This window comes from Salminus brasiliensis, chromosome 23 (assembly GCF_030463535.1).
Source record: "Salminus brasiliensis chromosome 23, fSalBra1.hap2, whole genome shotgun sequence".
Taxonomy (NCBI): domain Eukaryota; kingdom Metazoa; phylum Chordata; class Actinopteri; order Characiformes; family Bryconidae; genus Salminus; species Salminus brasiliensis.
Genome location: NC_132900.1, coordinates 3083483 through 3106689, shown reverse-complemented (window position 1 = coordinate 3106689; position 23207 = coordinate 3083483). Strand labels below are relative to the sequence as shown.

Below are 23207 nucleotides of genomic sequence, written 5' to 3'. Positions count from 1 at the left end.
TGTGATGACCTCCTCACACTTGCTGAGCAGCAGTTAGACCATAGGGCCAGTCTAGAGCTGTGAAATTACACTACACACAAACACAGATCTGAGTAAATGTACCTTACCTCTTTCTCAGACACAGAAATGTACACGGCTTCACAGCTCTAGAGTGGGGCGACTGTCTAACTGCCTACTTGTCAAGAAGCAATCATAAGTTTGAATCCCATCAACACCCCCAGCCCTCCATGGTCAGGAGTCTGAAAATAGGAAGCCTCCCCAATGTCATAGGAGAAGTTCTAACCTGCAGATGGAAACCTGCATAAATAGTAAGTAATTGAAGGGGCGGAGCCACAGGCCGAACATCTTACACAGTATCAGTTTCAGCTGCAGCTCATTTACTGATGTTTTTGAGGCCAAACTCAGGATGTAATGTTGACCAAACTGAGATGCAGAAATAAATTATTTTTGACTAAACTAAGTTGAAAAGTAAAATAATCTGTCAATTTAATCAGTTATTCTTTTGAAGTTGGCCTGACTAAATTTTTACGGTGCAGGTTCACTTGAAAAAATAAAAGTCACTCTTATCCAGAGCAACTTACAAGCTTACTTGTATTACATAGTTGGACCGATGTTGTATCTTACCCAAGGACCAAGGACTGGGAATCAAGCTCACTGACAGGTAGTGGTGTTACCTGTTGCAGCACACCATCCCACCACACAGTGCCAACTCTGGTGGGATTTGAACCCACTACTTTTGACCCCCCCCCCAGCTAGAAGACCACACTATTCCTTATGCCACAGAGCCCATATGAGCAGAACGACTCGTATCTCCTTAGCAGTTTGAAGTCCATATTTATTTCTCTCAAAAAGACCCTTGTGACAATCAGCATACTTCTTTTTTTAGCTCAAACATTACTATACAGATAAGAGAACACTCAGTGCAATAAGACAAAGGACGTAGTCTTTCTACCTGTCACAGTGCACATTTTACATACAAAGAGATTGTACATCGTTACATTTCATTAACCTGCACCTCCCGGGCACAAGAGAGTGAATGTCAAACAATCATTTAATAGGTGACCTGCGTACAATGTAGCTTGGCACACATACAGACACACACATGTATGGAAACATCTCAGAATTTGCATGTCTTTTTGACCATATACTGAGTGATACTCCAGCTACTATGTTTATACTTCATTTGGTCTGGTTTAAAAAGGGCTCATGGCCTCCTTTTGCCATTTCTAGGAAAGTGAAAGTATCAAGAACTGACCAGTGGCCAGCTAGAAGAAGCATACGGTCACTGTCATCCAAAAACCTGAAGGAAAAAACCTGTGTGACTATTGTATGTTTCCCTTTTTCTTCTAATTAGTTCTGCCAATTAACCCACCCATTAATAGCTCCCCCTAGAGCTAGCAATGCTCCCGACGCTAAGTATAGGCAAGGTAAGGACATCTCCTCCGCTGCATGCAAAGCCATCCACCGCCTCTTTTCGGAAACATCGCCAGGCAGCCAACACGCTCTGAGGAAAGCACAGGGTCCCCAGCACCACCACACCAGCTAACAGGCGCCTGGGCCGGGTCGGGCCAACATCTCTCTAAGAGCGATGAGGGGGAGGAGTGCAATCTACCAATCCAGAGACAGCATGGCCAATTGTGCTCTCCCAGATTCTGGCTGCTGATGGCAACAAAGTGGCATGGCTCGGCTTTCGATCGCAATCTATGGCGACCCCCCGGCCACAGTGGTAGCACATTAGGCCGCTGAGCCACTCGGAGCCTAAAAACCTGTGTAACTTTCAATGGAATTCAATGTGAAAATGTCAGAATTGGGGGCATTTTGGAGCATTTCTATTGGCCCGGTCGTCATGGAATTTTGAAACAATATAAAGAACAACTGCCAGATTCACATTATGTCCAAATGTCAATGGAGATTTTGGAGGTTTTTGCCCGACAGCGGCATACCAGAATATTACCTTCAAACCGCAAACCACTGGTGCACTGGCTGCCCATGTTGGGCCTGCTAGGCTACAGTGCTTGTTACCTTCCCCCCCTCAGTGTGACCCAGTCACAGTGAGCGCCGATCTCCAAGGCAACACATTTTTGTAATTCTTCCTAAATAAAGTCCATGGCGGGAATAAAGTGGAGTAGAGTGGGAGGGGCAGGGGCGCGGTTTTCGCTCCACGATCCAAAACACTTTGGCAATGCAGATGTTGCATTCGTCGTGCAAATGTAATGACCACTTGGACTAACCTTGAACGGTTGAGGTAGAGGGAGGGTGGCCTGATGGAAGTCTCCAGCCAAATAATGTAGAAGGTTATGGGAGTGCATTTACTTTTTTCTTTACTGCCCCTTTTTTTGTCATGCAACCATGGTTGCCCCTATTACTGGGTCATGTAGCCACGGTTGCTAAGTCCTTTGCTAAGAGCCATTGGTCATTGGTTTCAAACACCCAAACAGGGCTGATTGTGTCCATCACAAATCAATCAAAATGACAAAAAGGAACAACTTACCAACAAATAATGACGCAGTCATCCAGTGCAGGACCACAGCAAATACTACTCCTCCAGATACCATTTCTTTAAACAAGCATTTACACAACCTTTAAATAATGTTAAGAAGTAAAAATACTTTAAATATTCCAGATTGTCTTTAATCTCTGGGCAACTATCCTCATAGTGCATGGTAGAGGATTCTCACCGGCTCCTGCCAGCTATTGCCACAGACCCAAAAAAGAGGGCCACACCCTCAGGATTACAGCGCTACCTATCTGCCAAATCTACAGAGCAAAAATGGGCCCTTAGAACTATGTCCTTTTCATTGTCATCCTTTCTCTTCCCTATTTCTTACCATCCACTGCCTTTCATAAACACTCTCTCTCTCTTTTTCTTTCGGTAACTCTCGGCTTTCGGTAACTCTCGATTATCTTACATACCAAAACCCTCGATTTTTGTAATTGTGCACCCAAACCCAAAGCTCGAGCAGTAAAGCATTTATGAAATAAATAATAAAAAAAAAACAACGGAATAATTGACTGTTGAGAATATTTCATCTATTCGAGTACTTGATGACTTAATTGCACATTCTATTAAATGAAAAGCGAGACAAGGCTGCGACTAGAGCTAGCCCTCATCCAGTTTCACATCCAATGTTAAAATATACTTCATTCAGTATGGCGAAATGCCACGTAACCTTAATTTTGAGAGGTCTGAAAGATAAAGGCCTGTGACTGTCAGTGATACAATGAGATTAGCTAGTTTTTGTATTGTGATGTAAAAAAAAAAACAAATAATAAAAAGAAAAAGAAAAGTAAAATGGTATTGTGCTAACTCTACATATTCTTTGCAAAGATATTCCATCTTGTTTAGAAAATATCTGTTAACCCTAGGTCATTTACAAGGAATCACAATACAAAAATATCGGATATAAACATTGATACGAAAACCTGACGATCTGCACACTCGGTATTGCTATGTTAATCGCGCACTGCCTGTCCTCCAGCAGGAGCACAATTATTGGCTGCCCTGCCCATCTCAGCGACGATGGGCAGAGTCTTAAGTCCTAAGTCCTGAAGTGCTCCGCAACCAGTCAGATTGCTGTGTCCCAGAAGACAGTGGTCTGGGTGGGGTATGGAGGAGGCCCATACTTCTTTGCCCCGTTGGCCTTCTTCCAGTTGGGCACAGCCGGCAGGGTCTCCTTCTTGCAGGGGCTCCGGTCTGGAAGCCGCTGGCGGGACCTGATCTCGCGGCACAGGCGCTGTTTCCTTTCAATCATTTCCAGCATGGTGGCGTCGCCGTATACCCACGGCATGGGTGGCATCTGCAAAAGAGGAGGACAGAAGTTTGAGGATGGGGGTTGGTATGATTATCAACACTTGCTTATATTTAGTGGCAGCAAACTATAATTGTGGAAACTATAAGGGTACCTGTTGGGCTTCTGAGGGTTGCCTCTGAGGTGTCCCCAGCGGAGATGGTGCAGTTGGTGTGGACGGGGAGCGGCCCACCTTTGGACCTGCCCTCAGTTCTGTAAGTAGAGATTGAAGTCTTTTAACACAAACAACTAGATCTCCCGGTTGACCAAAACACGTTCAAAAGAAGGTTAAGTTACACTATATGGTCAAAAGTTTTGGGACACCCGCTAGCCCATTGTTTGCTCCATATTTAAGGGCAGTAAAAAAGAGTTTATCCTGTCTCTACTGTCTTTCTTTTTAAGGTAGATTAGAATTAGAAGGGTTGTCCACAAACATTTGGACATGTATCGCATGATAAGGAGATACACAATACGCAAGTGATCATCGTATCACACTCAATCCTTCGAGACTTACCAGAATTCCCCACCATCGCCGTGGGACTCACAGGGGATCGTCCAGGTCTGCCGGACACACTTGAATGTAGTCCAGACCTTGCATCCCTATCATGTGCTTTGGGCGACTCTGTGCTGTAGCTGCTTCTGTCTTTGCTGTCGTGCCGGGACAAGGCATCTGTCGTGTGCACCCCCCTGTCCTTACAGTCTCTTCTGTTTACAATGTCTGTCCCATTACTGTTCCATTCCTTGCACTCGTTGTAGTTGCTACCTTGACGAGAGTCCAAGCCATTCTTTCCACCTTCCTTGCTGTTCCTTCGGCACTCCAGGCCATTCCTGCTCAGTTCCTTACTGTCATGCCTGGGTAACAGTTCGTAACTTCGGTCTCTGCTGTCACGCCGTTCCAGGCCGTTCCTAGAAAGATCTTTGCTGTCTTGTCTGGGAAGGATCTCTGGGCCGTTACTTCTGTCCTTACTGTTTCGTCTGCCTAAAGGTTCTGTGGTGTTGCAGCCCCTGTCTTTACTGTCAAGTCGTGAGACAGGCTCGGCAGTGCTGCATCCTCTGTCTTTGCTGTCTTGCCTGGGAAGCAGATCTGGGCCGCTGCAGCCTCTGTCCTTGCTGTCATGTCGTGGTAACGGATCTCCATTGCTGCATCCCCTGTCCTTGCTATCCCGTCTCAGTAATGGCTCTCCGTTGCTACATCCCCTGTCCTTGCTGTCATGTCTGGATAATGGCTCCGCATTACCGCAGCCTCTGTCCTTGCTATCTCGCCTTGGGAGTGCCTCGGTGCCATTAGCCTCTCGATCTTTGCTCTCACGACGATGTGAGGACTTGCTGCTGCGCTCCTTGTCCCTTTTAGACTCCTTGCTGTGATGGCTCCTCTCCTTGTGTTCCCTCTTGGACTCGGAGCTGTGGCATCTCCCCTTGGCTTCACCTGTTGGAGAACAGAAGCAAGTCAGCATACATTCCACAAGTGCTCAACCACAAACGATTCCCATAATCCAGTGGTTCCCAACCCTGCCCCTGTTGCCCACTTTCCCTGCATGTTGCTGGGACCGGAGACCACTAACTTACCCACGCATTTAAGGGGTTTGCACACATTCAATGCCTTGGAGGAAAAACGCCAGGTACCCAGCTCTGATGCATAGGCTAGCAGACGCCCATGCTGGTCAGCATCGCACTGAAGTGATGTGATTTACCTGGAGAGAACAGGGCCAATTGTGCTCTTTCAAGCTTTGGCTAGAGACACCTACCCACCCAAAGCAAACAGGGCCAATTGTGCTCTCTCAGGCTCTGGCTAGAGACACCTACCCACATGGAGAGAACAGGGCCAATTGTGTTCTCTCAGGTTCTGGCTAGAGACACCTACCTGCCCAGAGAGAACAGGGCCAATTGTGCTCTCTCAGGTTCTGGCTAGAGACACCTACCTGCCCAGAGAGAACAGGGCCAATTGTGCTCTTTCAGGTTCTGGCTAGAGACACCTACCCACCCAGAGAGAACAGGGCCAATTGTGCTCTCTCAGGTTCTGGCTAGAGACACCTACCCACCCAGAGAGAACAGGGCCAATTGTGCTCTTTCAGGTTCTGGCTAGAGACACCTACCCACCCAGAGAGAACAGGGCCAATTGTGCTCTCTCAGGTTCTGGCTAGAGACACCTACCCACCTGGAGGCTCTGGCTAGAGACACCTACCCACCCAGAGAGAACAGGGCCAATTGTGCTCTCTCAGGTTCTGGCTAGAGACACCTACCCACCCGGAGAGAACAGGGCCAATTGTGCTCTTTCAGGCTCTGGCTAGAGACACCTACCCACCCAAAGAGAACAGGGCCAATTGTGCTCTCTCAGGTTCTGGCTAGAGACACCTACCCACCCGGAGAGAACAGAGCCAATTGTGAGGCTGGATTCGAGCCAGCAACAATCTTTGGGATCATAGTGTGAGCACCTTAGTCCACTGGACCACTCAGAGCCCAATGGTTTTGGACAGTACAATGTTAGAGTCAAATTGACGTCCAGTACCTCCTGAGCTGTCATTTCTTCTGAAGGTTTCATCACCATCACCGTTTCTACCATTAGCACTTGTCAGTACAGTTTAATCTACAGCCCCTGCCAGGCAAGGGAACATTGATTGGTGGGTTGATAAATAGGTCAAACACATCCGTGCTCTCCACCCACAACCAAGACAGATGATGTTCCTAAGCAAACCGTCCCGGAGCCAACCGAATCGCTCCGTGAGATGAAATACAGGTGTGACACAGGTGCAAACCTCCACTGATCCATACGAAAATGTGCTCAGCAAACAATGCCCATGGCAACAGAGGCAAATCGCATGGCTACCAGACAAGACTACCTACTAGTACATGCCACATTGCAACTAGGCAGTGCCAACAAAGGGTTGTAGAGCACTGCAGCGGGTGAAAGTGTATCCAGACAGTCCTGAGCAGCAGCCGCAAAGCTACCAATTAACACCAAGCTAATTGCCTGAGCTGGAAGCGCTTGTAATGAAAGAAGCAGTTGTTTTTCTGGAGTGCAGCACATGTCTGTGCAGGTAGTGCAGCGCTCTCTGTTGCTGCCTGTTTTTTCCACCGAGAGCTCCCAGCTTCACACGTTCCCTGCAACAGGGCGGCCGTGACCTGCATCCTGATTGGTCTGCCGCTCCTCAGAGGGAGAATCTGCAGGGAGTTCCCTTCCTCTGTTACCAGGACGAACACTCAGCTCGCCAGCAAGAGAGTGTGCATCACTTCTTTCGAGCAGCTCACAACGCTGTGTCTAAACAGGGCAGTCTCACTGATGCGTAGCTCGGGGAGAGAGAGAGCGAGCGAGCGAGTGAACGAGCAAACAAGCCGGTTTAAAAGAGGTTGTGTTGAGATGACCTTTCTTCTAGGAGAGCAACCACCGTGGAGGTTGTTGCTCAAGAGATGCAGCCCGTAACGACTGACAGTTCACATCTCATCACAAGTGCACGGCCCTAAGTGCTGTAATGCAGACAGTATTACGCCATTCAGTACGCCATTGCTGACACAGATGTGCAAATGCACATGCACACAGCTTGTCTAGGCCCTGTAGAGAGGTACTGTGAATAGAATAGGACCCTCTGGCCTTTTGGCACCATGCTGCCTAATGCCAGGTGTGAGAGGTGTGAGAAGGGTATAAGGCCCCCCAGCATTGAGCTGTGGAGCAGTGGGAGAACTGTGTTCTCTGGAATGACGGATGCTGGTGACATGCTGACCTCACCCTCACGCTCTTAAAATCCTCGCAGAAATGCTCCCAACTCCATCTGAAAGCCTTCCTTGGACAGTGGCGAGAGGTACTCCAACAACAAAAGGATGAATTGAATGAATTAGCAGCTGTCCCAATACTTTTGTCCATATAGTGTTGCATGTAACTACGTACATATGTGCAAACTATGCTAATGCAATATTCTTGGAAAACCCAGCTTTCTAACAAACCGCATTTGTTTCTCCATATTAAAGCCATCATCTCTCCACCAGTACCGCAAACATTTGGCAGGGGGCTCGTGGTAGGGGTGTAGTGGCCGGTGTTTAAACATCGTGTTTACATATTTAAAAGTAATGCGCTGCCGTGGCTTAATGCCTCTGTAGCCATGGAGTTATACAGGCTGCTCCAGCCCCTAATCTCCGCGGATTAAATCATATGATCTGTACTAGCCTGTTTGCAGCGTTCAGATTAACCCAGCTTGCGGAGGAAGCAGGCCAGGAGTCCCACAGCTGGCGATGGTGGACAAATGAAAGCCTTCTTCATGTTTGAAGTGACAGTTCTTGGACCAGTGCTGGACCTAGTGTTCTCAGTTAGACTGCTGCGGAAAACTGTCCGGCAGGTTCTCTAGGGTCTGCTACCTTGCCTTACCTCCATACTTGGCATTTGCTGCAGTCCACACCTTTAACTGCAACTACCTCTATCTCTATCTCAGCTGGTCACCCTGCTGTACCAGCCCTTGGAGATATGATGGGACTGATTCAGCAGCAGAATTACTATCACTTCTGCTAAGCAACGATCATATCAGTACATCTGAGAACAGCTTCAGACGTATGTCACATGGTGTTCCAGTTAAAACTTCAGACAATTGAACACTATTTCAAGTATTTTAAAAGTTAACAGTTAGTTAAAAACTTCGGAGTTTACCAAAACTGGTTTGATAATCCTTTAATGGGGTTGTACGGCGAATCTAACCAAAAGTTGTCCCACTTTTAATGTCCCAGCGATACTAGTTGATAGCAATGAAAAATATGGTATTTTGCTCATCCAAACATCACAGAAACACATCCGGAGATAGAAGGTGGACAGTACTGAGTCTGAGAAATAGATAGAAGGGCTGATAAACTGTATAACACTATTACTGTACTACTGTACTACTGTGCGGCCATCTTGGATTCTGAACTGGGGGGTTGGTGAAGCTCTGAGTCTCTCTAAATCTGAATTTCTGAGTAGGAAATCAAACTTGCAGGGGATGTTCCAGTTGTAATTTCCTACTTGGAACTCGGAAAATCCAACATCCCAGTTCGAATCTCATTAATTAGTCATTTATAAGGAGTTTTGACCAGAGGAGGATGAGTCCCCCATTGGGAGTGTTGGTATTGCTTACTTAGGGTTACATGTTTTAGCTGTTCTGTACAGTTGCTTTGCATGAATATTGTGTTAAAATTGTTTAAATATTGTTAAATACATTTAACTTGACTTGACCTAAAGGACTTTTGGCTTAATTGGTTTTTAAGAAATGCCCCTATTAGGAACTCATTGACCTGAGTGATCCAGTGCAATGATTTTCACTTTGAGACCAGAATCGACAGGCCTCTTATTGATTATCAGTGTTTGTGAGGCATTTTTTCATTTAATCAACAGAGAGGAACTCACTCTCTCCAGGCTCCTTGCTCTTCCTGCCGCTGGAGTTTTTCTTCAGCATGTTCCTGCCAGTGGTGAAGAGGTTGGTGAGTTCGTCCAGCGGGCTGGTTGGTGTCCTTGAGCGTCCCGACGAGACGTTCTGCATGGACCCATGATGGCGGCTTGATTGGTCCTGGGGAGGAGAACCCTTGCCATGCGGTGTTGCTGAGGCGCTTCGGGGCAGTGCAGGTCCTGAGAAAGGCCCATCAAAGGCTGGGGTCCTCATGAGGCTGAGTGGGGTGAGGCAGCGGCCCATGCTGACCGGTGATGGGCAAGCTGAGTGACTCCTCTGGTAGTTGTGGGAATTGCCTGAGCTCCTGTAGAGCGCACAAGGTAATGGGGGTGCTGAGGAACGTCCTGAGACTGTTATGGTTGGAGTTGCAGTCAGTTCCCTTTCTGCCCGTCTTATGTGTGAGGTCGAGGCGGAGCTGAGTGGCTCCAGAGAGGAGGATGAAGTGGGTGACTTGCCATAGGAGGACCCATTATCTAACATGGGCAATTTAGCCACGTCCAGAGGTGTAAGAGGGGATTCGTCCGAATTGGGTGAACATTGCGCCGGGGCTGGGGGGAAGACAAGTAAAGGCGGTCGGTGGGTCAGCAAGTTAGGGAAAGGTGCGGGAATGTCACAAAGTGTCCCCCGAGGTGTCGAGCACCGGCTCAAGGGGTTATGGAAGTCTATATCAGAGGGGCAAGGTGTGGCACACTGCGAGCGGCAACTGGAAAGATCCCAACGTGAATCAAACTCATCCAAGACCGGATACTTCATCTCCTCGTAGACAGCCTCGCCCGGTTCCTCGTCCTCATTGCGACTGGGCGGTTCTCGGCATACGCTGCCCGACATCTCAATATAAACAGGTTCTTCTGAGTCCGAGTCCTGCTGTGGGCTCTGGGGTTGCAGAGGTGGAGGAGGAGAAGGAGGTGAAGAAGCCTTGGCCTCCCTGGAGTAGGGCATGGGCGGTGAAACTCTCGAAGCTGCATTACGGACGTAGGACTCATCAAACGAGGTGCTTAGTTGAGTATTGGGGTTCCTCTTGGGCTTTGGAGGTGGGACCCTTCTGCAGTCCTCACTACAGCCTTGCATTGCTGGGTGAGAAAAGAAAAAAGCAGGTATAAGTATCAGGTAGAAATGAACTTTTAACAAATGTGAAATGTTGGACCCTGGATTTGATTTTTCTGGGGTTCTGGCCTGTGATTTACTGGCCTTGTGTGTTGTTCAGTAGGCCAGTTCTCCGCTGATGTTGCAACAGATTCAGAAAGGAAGTGAGTTCTTTCAGTTAAAGCATGTCAATCATCTCATTGTTTCTGAACAATCTAATGACCTGAAATACTGGCAATTTTATTACTGTGAAAAAAAAAATTACTGTAAAAATGTCAAGCCTTACCAACAAACTTTCTTATTCTTTCATTCCTTAATTGTTGAATATTAAATAATATTTATTATTTCCCAAAAAAACTGACAGTATAATCCCAGTGCAATGCGAGACTGACCACTGCAATAGCCAGCCTACATAGAGTCACACTGAACAGCATAGCAAATGCTTGCTCCTACAGCCTTCAACAGTGAGAAACAGTGAGGCCGGGCAGTTAGAGAGAGTAGCCTGTGAGGAATGACTACACCCTGGTGACTGGTGGTGAGTCAAGGAGGGTGGGGACATGCTCAGAATGCAAATAGATGATGCCCCCTTACTTACCATCATCATGTGGGTCATTCCCCCCAGGCTACCTTCCCCTATGTGGGTAGTTGTACTCTTATTTGTGGTGCAGCTGCTTAGCCTCAGTATTGAAGACTGTAAAGGCTAGTTGCTACTTTCTCTGCTGTTTAGTGTGGCTTTATGTTGGCTAAATGCTACAGCGTCCGCTCATGCCCGAATGCAGAAATATGCATCAGCATTTCTCCAGCAGGTGATCGGTGACGTAGATAAATAAATATGTGCTGGACTCTGGGCCCCTGCAGTCCAGTTGTGAAGGCCTCTGTTGGAGTAATGTCAAAAAATAAATGCAGAACAGCAACAAATGTTATATATTTGTCCATTTGTTTCAATATTTCCATTAAAAATATTGCATTTTCTTCAGAAAAAGATAAAAAAAATGTGTTTTTGCTGATTTGTATTTGCACAGTATTTGCAGAAACTGTAAATTTGACCTTTTACTGTCATGATTTGTCATTTTTCAGCATAAAACTTTCACAAATGGAATTCACTGCAGTTCTCGCTTGCATTTGATATTTCTGGGCATTTTCCAAGACGTTCTGGGCATTTTGTACCTAGTCAGCTTCTGAACCTGTTTTAGTACTACATAAAAGGGCACCAGTGGAAGGAAACACTGATGCTCAAAAACCTGAGGCCTGCTGGGATATGAGAACTGCTTATCTTTGATATTCTGAAGAAAGTCTGACCGTATCTACAGTACGCTGGAGATTTTTTTTTCCACTGTGAATTATTCAGATACCAGATGGTCCAGGCTCACCCTTTCATTCCAACACTATCATCTTAAACACAAGCACACTTGTGGGTATGATGTGCATAATTAAATATGCCTAGGCATTAGTGAATGTATGCATTAACCCAGCACACATATGGACTTCTCAGTCTGGACCCACAGTTAGGTTTCAGGGTGTGACCCACATAAATGGCCAGGACCCACCAGCACTGCCTCAGCTAATGCTGTGGCCTATAAGCCCTTCTCAAGTGAGTTTGAGAGCCAGAGCAGGATGATCCCGGCCAGTAGTTCGGGTTTTGGCATCCTTGATCTACCGCAAATAGGGAAGGACAATGAATTTTAGCATAAAAAAAGACACGGTGGGTGCAGAGAGAGGTGTGAAGCTGCATTGCACCCAGATTTAAGGCATTTTTCATGCGCCACGTGTGAGTCAGAGGGCGCCCTTGCGCATGCCTGGGCGTACAAATAAAAAAAAGGAAAAAGACGGTATAGATGTGTTAATTACGTGAAAGGGTTTGGTGGATCTTGAGATCATTTCTACGAGCAATGGAGCAATTTCTTTCTCTCTCTCTCCCTCTCTCTCTTTCACCTCCCCCTTTCCCTCTCTGCGCTAGTGGATGTGTTTACCCTCGCCCTCGTTCCTCCAGGGGAACTAAATCTAGGTCAATCGCTCCTCCTGAATGAATCCTGTGCGGCCTGGCCCCTCCCTCTTCACTAACCCACCCCCCCTCCTCCTCCACTTCCCCCACGCACTAACCCCCCCCCTCCCCTCCACCCTCCACCACCCTTCGCAACACGCAACGCAATTCTCCTCTCAATGAGGAACATCCCCCACTCTCCACTCCCCATTGGACGAGAGTCTAGCAGAGCTAGGCGGCTAAGCGCTCCCCCATTGGTTGCCGAGGCAATCTGACTTGCTGTCAGTCGGCCGGCGATTGGCCGAGGCCTGTGGCTGACACGGGGATTGGAGGAGCTGTAGGGGGTCTCTGTTTCTGTGGGCTTGGTTGCCGTGGCATTGAGGAAGATCAGTGTGCCCACTGCGATCCCCATCCAATCTGTACCTCAGCAACTACAGCAACACATTAGCATATCCTCTCACTTAATGCCTTCCCAGCCTGCACTCCAAAGCCCTGACGTTGTGAAAGCCCCGACTTTCCGAGAGCTCAGTACTTTCTGGGAGCTCTGAGTCTTATCGGAATATTCAAAGTCAACCAGGGCTGTACGATATATTTTAGCTTCTTCAAACGTTAGCATGATATTTAGGGCTGGTGTTTTTTCGAGGGGATTTTGCAGAATACTAGGAAGTGCAGGTGATCTGTCTAGCCTACAGTTTCTGTAGATGGCCTTGATGAGTATCTCGAGGTATCCATGTGCAGACCAGTCTCTAAGCATGACCTTATCGCTTCTCCGATGTGTTTTAATATGTTGCAATGTTACAATATGCAGCAATTTAAATGCAGCTCCACCGTTTTGTCCATATAACGTGACCCAATAAGCACTGCACTATGAAAGTTTCATCACGTACAAGCCACGGTAATCTGTTTATGCATGTACTTTTATTGCGTTTAAAACACAACCGACTTCAGATATGACAGATTACACCTAATCGCTTTCAGGTTTTTCGTTCTTCCAGTCCTTTTTCACACAGATAATATCCGCAATCCAATAACTTGCTCCCAAATCCAATAACTTGCTCCAGCACAAGCCAGTAACTTGATTAGTGCGAGTCCCAGGCCTCCCTGCCGCGAAAAATAGCGCTTTCAAAAGTAGAGCAGAGCGAAGCCGGGGCCGCATTAAAAAAAAACACAGCGCGATTCTCCCGTTTGTAATCTGCATGGGAATGCAGGCCAGGACAATGAATGGGATGGAATTGAGGACAGTAGTGGTCCTGCAGCAGATATGCAAGCAAACCCAGTGACCCTGGGACATCCCAGCTGCCTACTACTACTACTACTACTACTACTACTACTACTACTTGATGTGAGATTGGGCCAAGCCCCGGTCATCCCAGCTGGCAAGAAGTGTCCTCATTCCTCAACTCACCACTTAATAACTTAACTACTTGCCTCATTTGCAGCTTGGCGCACAGCCAGCGAGAGGATCTTTCAGAAGGTCTTAGATCACCCAGACGAGTGATGAGATGTTTGTGGGATGTTTCTCACTGAGGCTGATTGTAGTAGTGGACCACTGGCTCCTCAGCTCTCAGTCAGCTCTCAGTCCCAGCCCTAAATGCTTACTATAATCATAATACACTATGCGTCCAAATGTTTGTGGACACCTCTTCTAATGAATGCATTGCTCTACTTTAAGTTGCATTCATTGCTGACACAGATATGCAAATGCTCTCACACACACACACACACACACACACACACAGTTTTATCTAGACCTTGCCATTAGAATAGGACTCTCTGGAGCAGATAGACATCATGAACCTATTGGTACCATGCTGTCTAATGCCAGGCGTGGGCTAGATGAGTATAAAGCCCCCCCCAGCATTGAGCTCTGGAGCATCTAATGGATGGATCTTGGACTTTTTGGGTGAGTTGGGGAGTTGCATATAAAGTGAGGTGATAATCATCCAAACATTCTGACCACAATTACTGCTCTTAGTACAACCAAATCCTCACAGCCAGGGTAAGAAATCCTTCCTTCCTGGACAGTAGAGCTGATTGATGAATGATGGGCGGTGTTTTTGGTTTTATGGCCTATAACACACACCCTCAATCACGCTCAATCTGCAGCTTGCAGAGTTGAACTTACCATCACACCTGTCGGGGTCTCCGCCCCTGCAGGTGGAGCTGCTGAGGTCCACGGCATCGGAGGAGATGCTGAGTTTGGTGTTGGGGTCGCGGCGAGGTTTGGGCGGAGGCTGCTTGCGGGACGTGGGGCTGCCCTCCTCCTCTCCGCCCCCTACGGAGTGCAGGGACTGGGAGCGGACGCCGAATCCAGCGCTGCACAGCTGGGGTTGCTGGGGGGACACGCGCTCAGCTGGAGCCGGCATGCTCACGAAGGCCATGCGCAGGTGCTTGACCTCCGCTGGAACCTCCTCACCCGTCCTAGATAGAGAGAGAGAGAGAGAATAAGAGATAGAAGAAGACAATATTATTAACCCCTTAACACTCATCATTTTTACACTATTTGTCTTGCATTTTGGCCAAAGCCAGTGAACATAGATCGTTAAATGAATGCAGGGGTGGTGTGATACCACTTTTTCATGTCCGATACTGTTAATAGTACATTTATCTGGGTGAACTTCGCTTAACATAGCCATCTAAATAACATCAGATATTCCACTATTAGAGGTTCATGACGAGATGGAAGGCCAATGGCACTGTTGCTGTTGTTATGATATGAGTATCTTGTCTGTAAGTTACACTGATCCTGAGTAATGAGGCCTAGACTACAGGCAAACCATGTATGCCTGGGCTGTAGGGTTTAAGCATTCACATGATTGATAAAAGCTTTAAGCTAATGGATCAGATCAGATCTTACTGTTTGTTTGTTTTTCTGATATCCAATCCAGGTGATTTTGGCCGATATCAGACCAATACTGATACTGACTGATCAGATTGGTACATCCCTAATTGAATAGAGTGTAATAAGTATGTAATTAATATGTAATAATGATTCATTATAAGTTAATACTACAGCAAAATGGCACTAAAAGCTCTACATGACTTAGGGTTAACTCAGTGCCGATTGTCTAGTAAGGGTTAATGCAGGGCTTCTGCATATGCTGACCTTTCGAAGTGAACTCTGGTGAGTAGTGCAAAGCTGCTTATCATTGCCATCGTGTAAAAAAATTTGTATCTCACTTTTTGACATATTGGGAAACTGGTTTTGTGACGAATTGACCAATAAAAATGCTCCAAGATAGTTTTACTTTGGCTTCCATTGAAAGTTCAGAGGGTTTTTTTTGCTTCTCCTGTGAAGTTTTAACATTTTGGAGATATTTTGGAGAACATATTTGGAGAATTCCATGGGATATTGATGGTTTGCATGTGATTTGCATGCCCACGTTTATTTTTCCAGTATTTCTTTCATGGCTAACTTCTGCATTCGCCCCAATTTCTTCCCATAAAAAGAGCTTAATGTAGCATTTAAACATCATAAAAGGTTCAAAACACACTGCTCACTCTCCATCTCTCAGTCTTTGCTAGCAGTGCGAGAAAAACTTGAGCGCGCTGGCAAGGCCAGAGAGTCCCCTCAGTCTACAGCTCTAAACTCAGGCCAGTCATCCGCTTAAAGAAATCAATTCACGCTGTGCCGGGGCCTTTCACTCCGCCTTTGTGTCTGCGAGTGTGGCCCACAGCCGGGGTTAAACACAAATCGATGCTTCTGACTGAGCCATTCTCTCAGATGAGTAGTTCCAGCGTGCAATTCATTAGTGGAGAGCTGCTGATGACAAACAAACACTCACACACACACTCACTTATACACCCCCCCCCCCCCCCCCCCCCACACACACACACACACACACACACACACACTGAGGTGCATGAACAAAGAGGAGCTGGCACACAGTAAAAATCGGTGGTTTGTCCAGTCCGGGAGACCCTCTGACCCTCTGAGTTATTCTGTGTCACCAATATGTCTGACCCAGCTCAGGAAGGGCTGGTAATTAGCTGATGAGCTGTTCTGCAGTCGTTAGAGTGAGGAAGGGGGTTGCTATGCAGTTGCTAGGCAGGTCCTATGTTATTCCACATAGTAGCAAAGTTGTTGCTAAGAAATTGCTATGGTATCCTAGGGATCTGCTCTATATTTGTTAGGCAGTTCCTATGCTTGCCCAAGTGGTTGCTGTGATGTTGCCATGCAGTCTCAGGTGGTTGCTAGGATGCTGCTGTGTGGTTTTTATGATGTCAAACACAAAAATAATGTGTTCTGTAGTAATTAAAACGAGGAAGGTGGTTGCTATGCTGTTCCAATTGGTTGATATGCTGTTGCTCAGTGGTTGCTATAGGATCCTAGGTGTTGCTGATGAGCTAGATATACCAAGCTGGTTGTTATGCGGTTGCTATGTGGTTGTTATGATGTCACAAGTGGTTGCTAGGATGTTCTATGAAATGAATGTGCAAAATCTGCTGTTATTAGTGCGAGAAAGGTGGTTGCTATGCTGTTCCAAGTGGTTGCTATAGGATCCTATAGCTCTGCAGTTCCTATGTTTTTCCACATGGTTGATGTGCTGTTCCTACGACAATGCTTTGCAGTCCTAGGTGGTTGCTAGGTGCTGCTGACTAGTTGCTATGAGGTTGTTATGACGTCACAAGTGGTTGCTAGGATGTTCTATGAAATGAATGTGCAAAATCTGCTGTTATTAGTGTGAGAAAGGTGGTTGCTATGCTGTTCAAGGTGGTTGCTATGCTGTTCAAGGTGTTGCAAGGATATGCTGTTGCTATAGGATCCTAGAGGACTGCTCTGCAGTTCCTATCTTTTTCCACATGGTTGATGTGCTGTTCCTAAGACGTTGCTATGCAGGCCTAGGTGGTTCCTAGGATGCTGCTGGGTGGTTTTTAGATGGTTGGTAGGGTGCTGCTGACTAGTTGATATGCCATTCTGGTTGTTACGTGGTTATTATGATGTCACAAGTGGTTGCTAGGATGTTCTATGAAATGAATGTGCCAATTCTGTGGTTTCAAGTGATTGATACGCTGTTGCTAAGCAGTTGCTATGGCATCCTAGGAGGTTGAACCTATTCTTCCTTGGAGCACTTTTGGTAGGGGAACAACCCATAACACCTGCCTGATGTTCTGGAGATGTTCTGATCCAGTCTGACATGTCTAGAACATCACAGTTTGGTTCTTCCTTCTATCACCTGAGCGTACGTGTGCGAGTGTGTGACTTACACACACACAGAGACACACACACACGCACACACATGCACACAAGGCCCCACAGCTGCTGAACAGCAGGAGTCTGGAGAGAAGGGTTCATTGGTCAGGGGTTTAACTTTGCCTAGCAACAGGGTACCCACGCAAGGCAGACACAAAATCTGCTACTGCTGCTGCTCCGAACAACCAGTCTACACACACACACACACACGTTCCTGATGAGGCTCCCCACACACACACACACACACACACACATGATGGCTGAGGCATTAAGCCCTCATTAGCAGAAAGAGCAGGGTGCTGGGGCAGCTGTCTGCGCTGCATGCTCCTGATCACGCCCAGAACCGACAACCAAAAACTCTGCCAGACACTGACTCCAGCCAGCCTCACTGCCGCCTCACTGCCGCCTCACTGCTGCCTCAGCCAACTCCAACACTCCGGGGACCGTCCAGAACCAACCCTGAGCGAGTCTCTGGTTTTAGACTGGTTTTAACTGAAGTTTTTAACAGCACTGATCTATAATCAATAATGATTTTTTTTTTTTACAAAAGAGGGTTCTGCAAGGGTTCTTTGTTAAAGGTAGGGAACCTGTATAGAACCATGAAATGAAACATCGGAACATCACCCTTTAAAACTGGGTTCTTCAAGGGTCAAGTTCTGTATAGAACCATAATAACCCAAAGAACCATTTAAAAGCTTTAAAGCACCCTAAAAATGGTTCTGTCATAAAGACAGAGGTCCTGTATAGAACCATGACAACCGCAATAGCAGCACCGGGGTTCTTTCAGGGTTCTGTAGTGAAGACAATGGTTTATGACAACTCATATGACTACTGAAATGCTTAAAACGGATCCTTAAACGTGGGGTTCTTCAACGGTTCCGTAGTAAAGGAAGGGGTTCTGAATAGAACATAGAACAACTTATAGAACCATTGGAATGCTTAAAAGCACCCTTAACAATTGGGTTCTTAAAGGGTTCTTTAGTAAAGACAGGGGTGTGGTATAGAACCATGGCAAGGAAATATTAGAATGCTTTCAAGCTCCCTTTAAAACTGGGTTCTTCAAGGGTCTAATATAGTGGGGTTCTGTATAGAACCATGATAACATAAAGCAGAGTTCCTGTGTAGAAGACTCACAGAACCCTTAGAATGTTTAAAAGCCCCCTCACAAAAACAGGGTCTTCAGGAGTTCTGTATTAAAGCTTGTTGTTCTATATAGAACAATGGCATGAACCATGAACAACGTTGAGCACCAAAACGGGTTCCACTATTGTTCTAAGTTAAAGAACCCTTCTACAGTACCATGTAGAACTCTTTTTCAGCGCTATATACAACACTTTTAGGTGTAGGTGTGTGAATACCTGCTGAGGTAAGCCATCAAACTGAGAGCAGCGTTATCCTGGGTGATCTATTTGCCATAGCTCAACCATACGTACAGAAAAGACGAGCCACTATCAGTCAGAGATGAGACAAAAGGGCGAGACATGGGCTGCCAGTCTGCCATGTTGGCACAGGTGTGTGTCTGGGAGCGAGGTGTTTTATTAAGTCTGCCTGTCCTCTGCTCAGTAAAGCAGAGAGGGGCTGCGGAACAGGTGCAGCCTGTGGTCAGGGTTTCAGCTCACTTCTGTCCCTGTACTCATATACAACCTAACTCGCAGACAACATAACGCAAAAACAACAAAACTCAAAAACAACATAACTCAAACAGCATCTCACATACAACACAACACAAATACAGCATAACTCAAATACATCATAACTCAATTACAGCATAACTCAAATTCAGCATAACTCACATACAGCATAACTCAAAGTCAGCATAACTCAAAATCAGCATAACTCAAATTCAGCATACCTCAAATACAGCACAACTCACATACAGCATAACTCATATACAAATAACTCAAATACAGCATACCTCAAATACAGCACCACTCACATACAGCATAACTCAAATACAGCATATCTCAAATACAGCATAACTCACATATAGCATAACTCAAAATCAGCATAACTCACATACAGCATAACTCAAATTCAGCATAACTCAAAGTCAGCATAACTCAAAGTCAGCATAACTCACATACAGCATAACTCACATACAGCATAACTCAAATACAGCATAACTCAAATTCAGCATAACTCACATACAGCATAACTCACATACAGCATAACTCAAATTGAGCATAACTCAAATACAGCATACCTCAAATACAGCATACCTCAAATACAGCATACCTCAAATACAGCATAACTCAAATACAGCATACCTCAAATTCAGCATAACTCACATACAGCATAACTCAAAGTCAGCATAACTCAAAGTCAGCATAACTCACATACAGCATAACTCAAAGTCAGCATAACTCAAAGTCAGCATAACTCACATACAGCATAACTCAAAGTCAGCATAACTCACATAAAGCATAACTCAATTACAGCATAACTCACATACAGCATAACTCAAAGTCAGCATAACTCACATACAGCATAACTCACATACAGCATAACTCAAATTGAGCATAACTCAAATACAGCATACCTCAAATTCAGCATAACTCACATACAGCATAACTCAAAGTCAGCATAACTCAAAGTCAGCACAACTCATAAACAAATAACTTAAATACAGCATAACTCAAATACAACATATTCTATATACCATATAACTCAAATACAGCATCGTTCACATACCATATATATAATTCATATAACATAGTCAAATACAGCAGTAACTCACATATTATATAAGTCAAATACAGCATAACCTAAATACACCATAGCTCACTTACCATATAACTCAAATACAGCATAACTGAAGTACAGCATTACTAAAACACAGCATAACTCACATAGGGCATAACTCAAACACAGCATAACTCACATAGGGCATAACTCAAACACAGCATAACTCACATAGGGCATAACTCAAACACAGCATAACTCATTGAACTAATGTTGAAGTCTGCAATATGCAAATAAGTCTCTAGCCAGTGTCTGGGTCCTGTGCGCCTCCTGACCAATCACAGATGTTCTGTGGGTGTTTGACCGAATCAAGGTGAGCCAATTAAACATAAAACATGAATTTAAAAAATGAGCTGCATTTGTTTGCATATTTATTTGTTTATTAGCACATAACTCATAACTCAACATCTGAGGGGACCTGCGGTGTATGCCGGCGTAATCTGTGGATGATGAGTTTCTGCATGTGCAGCTCCAGCTCTGCTGCTTTGATGCTGAGTTTTTGGAAGCGAGCACGTGACTGAGCGCATGGGTACATTCTCCACGCGCTCCTAGAGACACCATCGGCCCACCAATGGGACGCCGGAGAGTGGGGAAAGACCCGCCTCCTTCCAGCAAACTGAGTGATCTGATTGGCTGGTGGCTGCTCCAGCTGTCACCAGGCAGAACACGTCTCCTGCTAGCAGGGCTGTTCACACTTAAGCTCTTACCCACAGTCTCTCTCTCTCTCTCGTAGTGTCTTTCTCTCTGTCTTACACCCCCTGTCTTTTTCAGCCTCTCTCTCTCTCTTCTGCCACTCTCTCTCTCTCTCTGTCTCTAAAAAATGGGTCGTCTCATTGACCCACTTATACGCCTCATGAAAAATCCAGATTTTTTCTCCTTCAAGCCACGACGTATGAATATTTAACTTCAGCAACAGCTGAAAAGACGAGCAGAGAGAGGGAGTTCACTCACAAACGTGGCGCTTGAGCAAATTCTCGATAAAGGGACATCCTCAAACGTGCCGGAGAGGATGCTGAGAGATACTGAACAGCTGTACTGTGTTCTGATCCATGTTTATGACAAAACCTCATAGCTCAGAAATGATCAGTTGGTGGATGAAGGTGGAAGTTCTGAACTTGTAAAGTATGTTAATGTAAAGGGAAGCTTATAATAACAACAACAACAACAACAACAATAATAATAATAATAATAATAATAATGTGCTTTACATGTGCATACTTGTACAGTACAGTGAAACTCCTCAGGGTCATGGTACCAAACATGGGATGGTAGAGGGTCTTGCTTAAGGTCCCAAGGCCCCAACAGCTTAGTGGACCCAAGTATCAAACCAACGACCTCGTAATCAAAATACTTGACATGTAAGAAGCTCTAAAGATATAAACTTTATTAATGAGGCCTTAAAATAACAGTTTTCGAAGGTCTATACACTGCAGAATTGATGTTTTTGGGTCACAATTATTTATAAGTTATCAACAGGACAGCGAGGGCGCGTGAAAGAGGAGATTCTTTATTGATTTGCTTCTCTAGAATGTGTATGTACTTTGCAAAATTGTTGCTTGTGCACCAAATTATGATGAAATAAACAGAGTCGGTAGGACAGCGATGACATGCCAGAGGTAGATGTAAACCAAATATTGCAATAAGGCCAAAAAACATTGTTAGCACTCGTTATTTTTCTCTAGAACATCTATAGACTTTGCAAAATTTAAGTTTTTGGATCACAATTATGATGCAAATAACTCAGTTATGAGGTTTTAAAAGGACAGCAACAGCATAGATTAGCATTAATTAGGCCTAAACAGCAGTTTTCATTGGTTTTTGAACTGTCAAAATAAGCTTTGCAAAATAAGTGTTTTTGGGTCACAATTATGATGCAGATAACTCAATTATTAGATTTTGATGGCACGCCGATAACATGCAAAATGTAGATGTAAACCAAATATATTAATAAGTTTTTATTAGTTTTCTCCTACAGAAAGTCTAAAATTGGGTCAAAATTATGATGCAAATAACTCAGTTATGAGTTTATTATAGATCAGCAATGCCGTGAAAAAGGTTTCTGGGTCAGAATTATGATCATGTACATAATTTTTGTCTCATTTATTAGATTTTGATAGGACACAGATGATGTGCAAGAGGTAGATATAAACCAAATATAGCAATAAGAGTAAAAAGCATTGTTGGTATTAGTCTATAAACTTTTTGGGTAAAGATTACGATGTAATTAACTCAATTATGAGGTTTTAAAAGGACAGCAACAACATAGAAGTAGTATATGTAAATAAACTATTAATTAGGCCTAAACAGCAGTTTTTATTGTTTTGTGTCTCCAAACTGTCAAAATACGCTTTGCAAAATAAGTGTTTTTGGGTCACAATTATGATGCAGATAACTCAGTTATTAGATTTTGATGGTACACCAATAACGTGCAAGAGGCAGGTGTAAACCAAATATAGCAATAAGACCAAAAAACATTGTTGGCATTAGTCTAAAAACTTTGTAAAGTTCATGTTATTGGGTAAAGATTCTGATGTAATTAACTACATTATGAGGTTTTAAAAGGACAGCAACAGCATAGAAGTAGTATTTGTAAATAAGCTATTAATTAGGCCTAAACAGCAGTTTTTATTGATTTTTGTCTCCAAAAAAGTCTGTAAGCTTTGCAAAATTAGTGTTTTTTGGTCACAATTATTATGCAAATAACTTACTTATGATTTTGTTTATTGTACAGCGATGTCATGGAAGTAGTAGATGTAAACAAACTATTTCAATTAAGCCTAAAAGGCACAGTTTTCATTGATTTCCTTCTCTAAAAGATCTATAAACTTTGCTAAATGGATGTTTTTGGCCTCAGAGGACAAAGCACATCTCCAGATTAGAAACTTCTCAAGAGAAGGAAACACACTAGCTCATGAGCTCTTCAGTTAAAAGGTCATCTGTCATTTTCAAATGCAGGAAATAACTGTTTTGTTGTACAGTTATTAATCATAAGACTTGCTAATCCATAAGCGTTATAAATG

The 23207-nt window shown here is 44.9% G+C and overlaps 1 protein-coding gene across 1 annotated transcript in view; it reads right to left on the bottom strand.

Moving 5' to 3' along the window:
* Positions 1-833: 833 nt before the first annotated feature.
* nyap2b (neuronal tyrosine-phosphorylated phosphoinositide-3-kinase adaptor 2b) overlaps positions 834-23207 on the bottom strand; it is a 31216-nt gene continuing 8842 nt past the window's right edge. Inside the window, exons 3-7 of the mRNA XM_072669029.1 lie at positions 14377-14672; positions 9148-10257; positions 4303-5214; positions 3904-4001; positions 834-3797 (exon numbers count right to left, since the gene is read on the bottom strand). Of these exons, the coding sequence (XP_072525130.1) occupies positions 3567-3797; positions 3904-4001; positions 4303-5214; positions 9148-10257; positions 14377-14672 (2647 nt within the window). The 3' untranslated portion in view covers positions 834-3566. The remainder of the gene's footprint in view (positions 3798-3903; positions 4002-4302; positions 5215-9147; positions 10258-14376; positions 14673-23207) is intronic.